The 12,302-nt window shown below is 41.9% G+C and overlaps 1 protein-coding gene across 1 annotated transcript in view; it reads left to right on the top strand.

Annotated features, from left to right (window-relative positions):
- Positions 1-12,302, top strand: part of plxna1b (plexin A1b) — a 188,250-nt gene that overhangs the window by 52,895 nt on the left and 123,053 nt on the right. Inside the window, exon 3 of the mRNA XM_030728514.1 lies at positions 4,275-4,457. Within this exon, the coding sequence (XP_030584374.1) occupies positions 4,275-4,457 (183 nt within the window). The remainder of the gene's footprint in view (positions 1-4,274; positions 4,458-12,302) is intronic.

Here is a 12,302-nt window from a genome sequence, read left to right as displayed (position 1 = left end):
TAGTTTTTGTCATATGATGGTGATGGGGAAGTGTTTTGTTGCTTGTAGCCACATCTGTTTGTGTGCAGAAAAGTAACTGGATGCTTAGGTTGAATGCGTGTCAATTTATTGTGTGTGCGTGTGCATGGGTTTATTAGTGCTTATGTGTGTGTGTTGTCTGTCAGTCGCCTTTGTTCTGAGGGATGAAAGTGCCTTCTGACTATTAGTGGTTACTGAAAGTTGTGTCAGGTAATGGTTGCGTTTACTTCTGGCTCTCACTTCCTTGAATGCACACTGCCATACACACAGAAACCTCCATTAAACTGGCTTCTTTATTTGTTTCCTTCTACCCTGTGACATGTTAGTGCAGAGAAAAAAGGGAGTAAGAAGGGGCAAGCACTTTGTTGTCTCGAGTTGATAGCCCTACCACCTCATGGAGGACTTGGTCTAAGTGCACAGATGTTTGTGATGGACAGAGGGGTGGAGTTGGTGACTTTGCGAGAGATGGAGAGAGAGGGGTGGATGAAGAGAGGAGTAGAAAAGGACAGGGAGGGGTTATTGATGTTTGCTAAGTTACTGTAGTGGCTGGAAGGAGACAGAAAAAGAGTGAGAGGGTAGAAAAAGGCAGAATAACGTTTTATTGACTCGTGCTGAGCTGCAGGCAATTTAAGCAGATCAGGAGGGAGAGGGTGTGAGGGAGTGGGTGTTATCTTTTCTCCTGCGCGGATCAATCAGATGATGTAGTGATAAGACTATGGATTACACCGCCATTTACACACTCCCTGTGTGTATGTATGTGTTTGCATGTGTGTGGATACACCTACTCATACACGTGTTTGTCAGCTCTGGTTAACAGGCTGACGCACAAACCTCGTGTCTGACAGTCAAAAAACATTTGTTCTCTGTTAATAACAGTATTGGAAAACCAGCATCTTAAGTGGACTTCTTCTGAATAGGGTTGTCAAAAAAAAAAAAATTGATACCCAGATGGTAATCGATACTAAAAATTACTATCAGATTAGATACACATTTACAACAGTATCGATGGAAACGGTGCTGTTTTCGCCTCCTCCAGTCGACACACAACTTCACACATCACTGCTGCAGACGGGCAGGCGCACAGCCGTTCCCTCACTAGCAGCTGAAGTATTTGATGTTCACAACACTGAGCAGCACGTTCAAGAGGAATTTCAGTAGCTCCTGTTCCAAAAACATGGAAGTTATAAACAGTTATCATAAATGTTACCCGGGCCAGCACACGGATTACTGTTTAACTATTATAATAACATTAGCCATCTGTTATTATTACAGTAGTGGCAAGTGGCTGTGGCTAATAATAAAATAGCATTAATGTGGGAGCAAATGTTATGATTTCTGTCCCTGTGCAACTTTAATAGACAACTTTAATAGTTTTTTTTTTTTAAACAGGTTAACAGTTATTTGTGTTATGCTTCTCTTAAAGTTTCAAAGTGAAGCTGAGAAAAGTCTCCCAGCACCTGCACACTGTCAGCCTACCTCACCAGCTTTATTTAATCAGCAACGAAAATATGGTGCCAAGTCACCTGAAGCACAGGACTACCTCAGACTAGCGATTTTTGCAGTAACTAAGGTGTCAAAAATGTATTTTCCTGGGTAGTTTGAAATTCTAGTATCGTGACAACTGTACTCATAGCAAAACATGAATTTTTTTTTTTTTCTGTGGGTGTGTGTGTGTGTTGCCTGCTGAGAGACTGGGAGACACTTAGGGATCATTTTTCCATCCTCCGTATGTCTGTCTTTCCATCGCAGTATCATTCAGTTTCGGATTGACTTCAAATTAGGGTTGTGCGATACTGCCAAAAAATATCTTGATATTTTCTGTAATTTTGTCGATAATGATAATAAACAATATTTTGCATTATTTAAAAATGTCTTTGTAAAAGAAGTCCAAGCTAGTAAAATATAAGACTTAAAGGATATTAACATCCATCATCTTCCTCTTTATCCGGCTAGTTGGGGTAAAGCCAGACACCTTAGCTGATTTAGGTTTGTCTTGGACAGCGGGCTCCTGAAGCTTTTCATATTCCTCAGGCTCTGTGCGGTGGTTTGTTTGGAGATGATGGAACAGGTTAGTTGTTGAGCTGATTAGTTGATTTAACAGCAATGGCTACAAAGTCTGCAACCTGCCGTCTTTTGAGCAATGCCGGTCTTTTCAAATCCAAACCACCTCCACACGAATGAAGATGATTCTCATCTAGGAATTAAATCTATGGCGGTAGACTGCGAGGCTGGCGAAGTCTGAATTTCTAACCCTGGCGCAGTGTGTTCACTCATTTGCAGCTTTAGGTGTGTTGTTTAGGCAACAGTGCTAGCACACAGTATGGCCACTCTCAATGCGCTTGTGCACCAGCCTGTAGTAAAGCATGAAGTAGTGAATGCGTGTAGTTGAGGCGTTTTAATTGTTGCCTTTTTCCCAGTCAGTAGCATACTCAATAATGTCAGCTCGCACGTCGTTAACACGGCAATTAAAATATTATCATAGACGATATTGCACACCCCTACTTCGACCTTGGATAGATTCAAATTCACACCGTAGATGCATCTACTAAAAATCTCGGACAAGTTCGAAAATTGATGACCCTAATCTGAAGGTCAAGTTAAAGGCCAAGTTTTTGTTGTGTCACCTGCCAAGAGGCAGGGAAACACCTAGGGATCAATTTTCCAGCCTCCGTCTGTCTTGTCTGTCTATCCATCTGTCACGCTTCGGTATGTCACGCTTCGGTGGAACATATTGACTTCAAACTTGGAGGATAAATACATATTGAAGAGGACAGCTGCAGAGCACAAGAACCATAACCCTACCTCCTCTTATACTGGTTCAATCCCTGTCATCAATCTTTCCATCCTTCATTCATCTCTCAGCTGCCTGATCTCTGTATTTCCTGTCAGATATCTTTATCAATAGTGAATGAAATGAACTTCATGTATAAAATATAGACAGTTCTACGCAGTACCCGTTCAACAACAATTAACAACAATAAAAATCTATTATCTATGTAAATGTTAACTGCTGATCTCAACACTTAATCACTTTCAAATATACGAATATACTTTCTGACCAGCCTTTGAGCAGGTGACACGTGTTCTCTGGAACACTCTTGTTATTATCAAGCTGTGGGCTAGTAGGCTCCTACTTCCATTTGTAGAAAGGATAGCAACAACAGTTCCCCAGAGTTGAAGTGGTTGTTTTTTCTTTTTTTTTTTTTGATCTGGTTAGAAGTGGAGGAAAAAAAGATGGAAATATATTGACAGGGATGAAATGGGGAAAATGGGAAATCTTTCTATCCCGGGAAACTAGAAAGAACTGTCATTAAAGGGGCTATCCTTCAGATGAATGTACTAATAATTTGAGCTTTAATCAAACCACAATGATACCTGATTAATATGTGCAAAATGTGTGAGTTAAATAAAGCAGTCACTGGCTGTGGCATTTTAACCCGACTTCATAGCTTGCACCCTGACTGTGTTTCTATGTCATGACTGGTTAACGCATCATACGGGTCAGTGGATTGCCTGGGGTAATAGACCCCTCGTGGCACTGGAATGTTCCAGATATTGTCACATAGTCACCATCATTACTGCCGTGTCACCACCGTGACCGAACACTTTGGAATAAAAAAAGGTTTTGCATGGTGGGATTGTGCTTTAAAGGCCGCAGTGTGTGTGTGTGTGTGTGAATAGCCGCTAGTTGAATAGCATACTTACGATGTTAGACGATCAAATATGTTGGGCATTCTCATTGAATATGGAAACATGCAGCAAGTCGCCTTTTAGACGGCTTCGCTGCTTTCAAGAAGTGTTTCTAAGCTTTCTCGAGGTTCTCGGGATGGTGTGCTTCACTTGTTGCTTACCTAGTCCTAAACCACATGGTTTCAAAAACCAAAGAGGGCTTAGACTGTAGTTGTATTGAATCAGAAAAATGTGCACAAAATAAAATATACTTTGTGGCATTTTTGAATGTGTCCTTATATCGATCTATAAACTGAATCTTTTTAGGTGTGTTTTTAAATATGATACTTATGCATTTCTTGTAGTAACCACCAGTCGGATGTGCAGACACCTTAATGCACAATAAATCCAGAGCATTCTGATGTCAAACAGAAAAGCACTCACACCAGCATCCCAAACATCACAACTGAAATTTGTATTTCTTAACTACTGAACAGTATGCTTTAAATCCGAACAGAATTTTGAATGCTTGCATTTTTTTTTTTGGTCATTTCTCATCTTGTCGGGCCTTTCCCTCCTTCCTCTAGCCGCTGCAGATCGACGATAACTTCTGTGGCCAGGACTTCAACCAGCCTCTGGGGGGAACCAGCACCATTGAGGGTATTCCTCTCTTCATTGACAAGGATGATGGCATGACTTCGGTGGCGGCGTATGACTACCGTGGCAACACTGTGGCGTTTGTTGGCACACGCAATGGCAAACTGAAGAAGGTAGGAATGATTGTGTGTGTGTGTTTCTGTGTTGGGTTTTTTTCCTTTTTATTTGAACTGAATGAAATATGAAGTTGAGGGGGAATTGTGTGTAAGCCAAAAAGTCATTTTGATGTTTGTCATTTATTTAACATCCAGTAAAAAGGATGCAACTTGCTGGCAAATATTTTTGCTGTTAAATGGTGACTAGCTTTTTGTCCAGTGGTGATTGTGGCTTAATTGTTGTAGATTTACACGAGGCACTTGGCTGATGCTTTTTTAAAAAAAAAATCTTTTATATTATACTAAATGCAGTCAACATCACTTTTCTCGCTAGTGGCTATTTTCAGCAGGACATCCAAGTGTCTCTTTAAAACCTGTTCATTTAACAAGCAATTTAAAGTAAGTCTGTGGCCACTCTTTCATCGATTGTCATGTTTGTCACGTCAGACATAAAATGTAACTGCTTTGTCCCAATACCACGTACGCACTTTTAAGAGCTCACCTTCAATCAATCCAGCAGCTATGACTGGTGAATGGCTTTTCTGTTCAGGTCAGCTGTGCAGGGCTGTGGTGGATAGATAGAGCTTTGAACAGGGAAAAAGTGGTGATGGATGCATTGAGGGGGAAAAAAAAACCTAAAGTGTATTTCTTGATGAAATTATTGTTTCTTTTCTTTGGCTAAATTTCTTTATTGTGGTTTGTGTGCAGACAAGTTGGGCTTTGTGTCTTCGCACTTATGCAGCAGTCGTACCATTTTTGTATGACGTGCAGTCATGTAAGAAATGGACAAATCTCTGCCTGATTAAACTGATATAGCTGACCTTTTGTGATTGCATGTTAGATATATGTACAATTTTCCGCAATTATGATTCTTTCTGCGTAACGGCGTTGCGTTCCATCTCAGTACTTGTTCCTTTGCGTGTGTGTATGCGTGTGCATCCAGTCTATGGAGGACAGAGCTCTTGGGGTAAATGGTATCTCATTAGAATTCACCCCATTTCTCTCCACACTGCTCAAGACCTGTCATCCATTCAATATTATGAATGTATAATCAGCCTGTGTGTTTGTGCACTTTTAATACGATTTTGTGTATGCACGCAGTGTTTGCGTGTTTGTCACTCACAGCATGCATAATAATACACACACTTGTGTTGGCATGGGTTTGCGTGTGCACGTGTATGTTTGTGTTTATGAGAGAGCATGAGACAGCAAACAATACAATGTCGACTAAGATTCAGTGCTGCGCATTTGTCAAAGTGACACCCATTCACTTAGCTCGGCAACAGTCCCTTTATTTATTTAGCTGCTCTCACATGTCTTTTCTTGTGTGGTGTTATGCACTCTGACTGAGGTATATATGTGTGTTCGGAGCGTCACCTGGGGAAGCAACTGCTGCAGCAGGTTTCAAGATAAGTCGTTTTCATGTGTGTGCGCGGGCGCGGCGGCATGTTGCGTGTACGTGTGCAACAGCAGAGCCAAGGAGCCCGCGGTTCTTTTGGCTGCCTCGTGTTTCAGTCAAACCGGAAAACAACTAAAATAATCTGGTCTTGGAAAGGATTCAGTTTGATATGAAGGAACAATATCTAAAACCTGACATTCGAGCACACACACACACAAACACGCACGCACACACACATTCACACATAGACAGCAGCCATAAAGAGACAGATGAAGAAAAAAAATGGGAAAAGAGCAACTGAATTAATAGTGTGTGATAACAGATTGTTGGGTCCTCCGATTCTGTGCATCAGTGTTTCTGTAACTGATTTTTATTTGTGTCATTATCTTTTCAGTAAAAGCGTCGTCTGTTTCAAAACAAGTGTTTTTTAAAGTTTGACAGCTTGGTGGGAGTGCGTGCAGGCCATGAAGGAATTACTGAGTATGTTCCTGTTCTTACACCTTCCTCAGGAGAGCATTAGTGCTGAATGTTGTTTATATAGCTCTGCCTGAGGGCGTTGAAGGGAAAGAAGGGCAGAAATAAGGAGAGTATTGGTTGGGTGGATGAATTTGCCTCAAGGAGACAGTTTGCTTGTGTGTATTTCAGGTGCATTTTAAGAGAAAAGGGAAGGTAGGATTGGCAGAATTAAAAAAAAAAAGCCAAATATGTCAGTGACTGCTGCAGTGATTTTAAAAACAACCAGCCAATGCGTGCCAAATGGATCTCCATTAATATCCTGGAAGATTTCTGTGGTTTAAGTAATCCTGCTTTACCTTAAATAACTCTTTGTTCACCTCTTCGTTCAGTAGACTCGAATTGCTTTGATAATTTGTTGTATCTGCACGCAGTCTATTTTTTAACCAACTATAATGTTCACGGTCTTCCAGAGCAACAAGACAGCGGCATAAACAACATGTTTTAAGCACTAATGAAGTCCCTCTGTGCTCTGTGGCCACGCTCACACTCGCATGCACGCTCACTCGCAGGGGAAGCTTTTACTAATGAGTCATGGTTTGATGGGACGTAGACATTAGAGATACAGAAACAGGAAGGAGATGCAGGAGGAAACCTGAGGTAGAAGAGTGAAGGAAGTGATGAAGACAGGAGAATACCCTCTGATTAACTAATTCCAGCGGTCATCTGGACACTGCTGCGGTCAAGGACACAACTGTTGACCGGCCATCCGCTGCACTTAATATTTAGGATTAAAAGCCTCGATTCTCTGTGACGGTTTCATTATGTCTGGCTGCTTGGCTCAGCTTGCCATTGGTCCCTGTGTGTCTTTGTTCATTTGTCAGCTTTATTCTAGTTTACATAGTGGACCTTATTCTCTCCCCTCTCCTCCCTACTTTTTATGCCGCTCTGTCTGAAGACGCATTGTAACAAAGCTACTCTGGTTTGTTTAGCCAACACATGTACAGCGATAAAAGTGAGCGATTCTCGCAGCCACTTCTGTGCGTTCAGGCACTGTTGAGCAGTGACAATAAACGGGCATTAACCATGACGCACACACACACACACACACACACACACACACACACACACACACACACACACACTTGCAAACATATTCAGCGTCTCAATAGGTGGTCTGGGGAGATGAGAGAAGAAGAGAGGGTCGCACTCGATAATCCAATGCCTATTGTAAGTGTCTGTTTTTGGTACTGCACACACACACTAACACACAAACGCAGGTTAGGATTCCTCAGCTGCACCCTGCATCAGAGGCCAACGCGAGCCATCTGCTGTGTATATATGGCCAGTGTGCCAGGTGGCAGGAGCCCCAAGTGCCCGATGTGTGTCTATTGTGTCCATGCCAGGCTCAGGTGTGTGGGTGCGGAGGTGCCGTGCAATCGCCATTCATCAGTGCATCAATGAAGCTTCCCTGCAGCTTCTGACAGCAGTTACAAGACAGTATTAGACAAGTGTAAATGGCCAGGATAATAATAAAATAGTAAAGTGGTATGTTATTACATGAAACACATGGGTTTACAGATGTAACCAACTTCAACATAGCAAAAGTTTTTCTATTAACGAGTCAGTATAAGATCTGCTGCGGTGTACTTGAGAGTGAACACGATCCAGTATTTGTTCTGTCACCCTAAAGCATGTTGTAAATGCTAAGTGGATGACTGCATCAGCTAAGCAGCTGCAGTCTAAACATTAAGTGGCAAATGGGATTTGACGTGTTGCTGCTGTTGTGCACACAGCGGGCCTCATGAAGCCGCAGTTAGGTTCACGAATGACAGATTTTGAGTCTCGTTTGAGCTTTAATCCAAACTAACCTTAGACCATGTTCTAAATGATGTTTCTAAACCTCTAATCTCGAATCCGATTTTTGGAAAATTAACCCACACAAGTAAATTTTAATATAATACTTGCTGCAGCTTCTTTACTGCTAAAGATGATCCAGAAAAAAAAAATTTAAATAAAACAACTCTGACCTAAAGACCAGTCTAAATCTTGCATCTTTTTGTTATTTAAGTTGTCTTAAATAGGTTGCAAAAAAACAGTACAAATATTATATGTTCTGAAAATACTCCAAAAATGTGGTTTAAGCAGGAACTGCTCCTGGCGTTCCAGGGGTTAATAACAAGTGACAGTTTGTCATTTGTATGTGTATATTGCTGTGTGAAGTCACTGATGTATTCCACTGGGACTGCCGGTGTCACCGTCAAGAGACTATGTCATGGCCTAATTGACTGATGATTGTTATTCTACTGGTGCATAATGCTGCCCTGTCAAACTCCCCTGTGTGTATATGTGTTTGTGTGTGTGGGCATGCTTGTAGTGCTTTGCATTTATATTGTTGTTCCAACCTCCTCTATGCAGACGGAGCCCAAATAGTAAAAAAAAAAAAAAAAAAAGAGAGAGAGAGAGAAAGGAAAAAGAACAAAATACTCATATTCTGAAAAGAAACTAGTTGCTTGTCAGTGAGAGTGATAAAATAAACATCTGTCTTTTACTGATTCTCTGATTCTTTGTGTTGTCTTTTTTAATTGAGAATGCACTGAATATTACAGTCAGGAAATATGGTACACAGACTTTTTGTTCCTGTGTGTGTGTGTGTGTGTGTGTGTGTGTGTGTGTGTGTGTGTGTGTGTGTGTGTGTGTGTGTGTGTGTGTGTGTGTGTGAGAGAGAGAGAGAGAGAGACTTCTGTGGTTTGTGTCATCATTTGGCTCAGCCTCCCAAGCCACGAGTTGTTTGGCCCGGGCATGAGCACAGAGGCCGGCTTTGTGCAGGCACTTGGTGGCCCTCGGTCATTAGTTCACACAACTGCATGGGGTCACACAAACACGCACAAAGAGGATGAGAACGAGACGGGGGAAATGGAGATGTAGAGGATGATGAAAGAGATTTGATATGGCAGGGGCAGTGGAAGTTACGATCAAGCTCCCAAGACAAAACAGATAACCTACGCTTTGCATTTAACACCAAGTTTTTCCACCCAATTTAGTTCTCTCCCAGAGCGCCATCAGTCTTCCAGTCTAATCATAATGTTCTCATATTAACAGCAAAATGTGTCATTTTCTGCTGCAATTTCTTGTCTCCTGACAACGCAGTAAAACGGTGTTTTCCAAATAGCCCTGTTGAGCCATGAATGTGTTTGAGACGAGCCAAGAATACGCCACAGGACCCCTCAGTTAGCACGCCATCTAGAATGAATTTTAATACAGTGGTCAGGGCTACCACAGCTGTTTTCTTTTGTTTTGTTTTTTTGAACCACATTCATATTATTGAAGTTATATGATGGCCATTATAAGGTCTTATTTCATTGTTCGCCTCCTCCATCCATATAAGTGTGTTTGACTGACAATCTGGATCTCCAGTTAAACAGTGAACGCTAATGCTTCTCTGCTTGTGTGATCGTAATTACGTCCCTCAAGCGTATGGATATCAGTTTTCACTGTTCATCGAGAGCCCGGGTCTTTCTCCCATCTGTAGGTTATCCTTGCACATGGCTGCATTAATCCTAGAATAGCATTCAGCATCTCCCCCATGAATGCTCTCTCGCACACATTTACTCACACTCAAGCCTCGGAGGGTGTCATTGTAGAATTTTTCACTGTGAATATGCGGTGGCTGTTCGTCTCTGTCATATCTGCTTTTACTCATTGCATGAGTAGCAGCCATATAGATTGTTGGATAATATAAGCTCCAACAGTGTCTAAAACGCATCCATAGTTCTCAACTCTGTCTAATGTTTCAAGCGCAGTGAGTAACAGGATCATCCACTGCTTCCTCACTTTGCCTCTTTGCTTCTGTTCTCTGCCTCGTTTTCTCTGTTTCATCTGCTGCTCACAGATTCCCTTCCTGCTCTCTTTCTCTTCTTTCTGTCTCCTTCTGTGATCAAAGAGTCCCCTCCCTGATAATAGCTGGGTGTTTGTATGTGCTGCGATGAGATTTAGCGATCGCTATTTCTCTCTAATCATTTTCTCTCATTAAAGAGGGGAGTGTGCACACACACACATAGCCAGAATATAGGCACCCAAGTGTACATATATATGGGAAGTCTACACACACACACACACACCCACACACACACACACACACACACACACACAGAATAGGTTGTAGCACTTAGGTTGTAAGGGTAGCCAGTAATGAGGGGTCTTCTTAAAAGATTTAATGCCACACCATCCTTTACACATGCACGATTCCACCCATGCAGTCTCATTAGACCAGTGTCTAATTCTGCACCTTTTTCCTACAAGAGCTTCATATGCCACAATGAGCCATATTTCCTACCTTGCTAACAAGCTATGGTGACATTAAGAGGCAATATGACTTAATAGTTCACTTTCCAAATCTTTAACAAATGCCTCTTAATCTCGGCACTGATCCAGTCCTTTAACCAGGGCCACAATAAATGTTTAAAGCTAATAATTTTTAAAGAGCAGGATAAGTTACAGTGGGCTTCTGTGTTGGCTAATGCCACAAATGAGAACAGTTCAGTCCTTGATAATCTCAGTGCTAATGTGTTTTAGCTCGGTCCAACTGTGTGTGACTGCTTCGCGCAGCACTCATTCACTACCTCTGCGTTCTCTCTCTCCAATTCACTACTACCAGGGGTTAATGAGCCAAAGTGGGGAGTAGATGAGAGTGGGGAAAAATGAGGAAAAAAAAAAAAAAGCCAAGAGAAAGGGAGGCAGAATGAAAAGAAAGAGCAAGGGAGATGAATTATAAATGCACCACGCTAGAATCCATTTTTAAGGGAAGATTAGAGGAGTCTGGATGCAAGCTGGGATGCTCACATGATCCAAGTGAGGACGAGGCCAGCCTGTTTCTAGGTCATCTCCATTAGGCATCTCAGAGTAGAACATCAAAGAATTCCTGCTCTTCATGTGCTGTATATGTGAAAGTTACATGCTCTTCACTTTTTGAAATTGCACTCAGTTTTGCTGTGCAATATCGAGGATCAGAATGTATAGTTCACCCATTTATTATATTTTCCACCAGCAAATATATTTTTTTTAAGGCATCAGCTCCATAGGATTAGAGCAGAGCTCTGTGTGTGCCAGCCGATCCAGCCAAGAGCACACCTGGTGGATGGCACAATGCCATGGCTCGTGGTGTCATTATTTCTGACAGGACAACAACCCACCCACACACACACACACACACACACACACACACACACACACACACACACACACACACACACACACACACACACACACACACACACACACACACAAACAGGCACTAGAGGAAATGTCATATCTCACACTGAAAGGTAGAATGAGGCCATTCATGCAGGTATATACTAACTTGGACACACACTGGGAACAGCACAGTGTCCAGAGGTTTGGTCATGAGTGACACAGCAGGCAAAGATTACCTTTGGAAGCTGTATCTCTCATACAGGCGTGCACTCACAGTCACACGGTGTCTCACATGCTCATTCCTTTCCAATTAAGCTCAGCAGCTCACAGTATGTATGTTCCTGGTTTTAAAAGAGACTGTCTTCAACTCGCTACACAGCTCTCCACAAGCCCATTACAGCCACATGTGGAAGCTTAACCTCTTAGCCATTAAATGGAAGAAATCAGCAACTGTTTACGGACGGATACCCTCACACAGAGGTAGGACACATAACGGAAGAAGACACAGCACTTTGATGCTTGTCTCTAAAATAAATAAATAAAAAAATACAATACAAGGAGCTTTTTCCATCTCCATTACGCCAAATGATGAGTGTAAATATGTGAGTTACTATCAAATTAGCTAATCTGCTGTGAAGAATGCAGACGGCGCTGCAGTGCAGTGCACTCATGCACGCACACTCCTATGGGAAACGACTGTAGCAGGCTTATCAGATTACACGTTGCCAAGCTAATAGATTCTTAATAGATTGTTTTTGATTAGTTCCCGTGGTTTAGTGACGTTAAGATGATTAACGTTTGTGAGTACAGAAACAAAC

The sequence above is a fragment of the Archocentrus centrarchus genome, chromosome 5 (assembly GCF_007364275.1).
Source record: "Archocentrus centrarchus isolate MPI-CPG fArcCen1 chromosome 5, fArcCen1, whole genome shotgun sequence".
Taxonomy (NCBI): domain Eukaryota; kingdom Metazoa; phylum Chordata; class Actinopteri; order Cichliformes; family Cichlidae; genus Archocentrus; species Archocentrus centrarchus.
The sequence above is the reverse complement of the archived record's forward strand: the minus strand, read 5'-3'. Positions and strand labels throughout refer to the sequence as shown.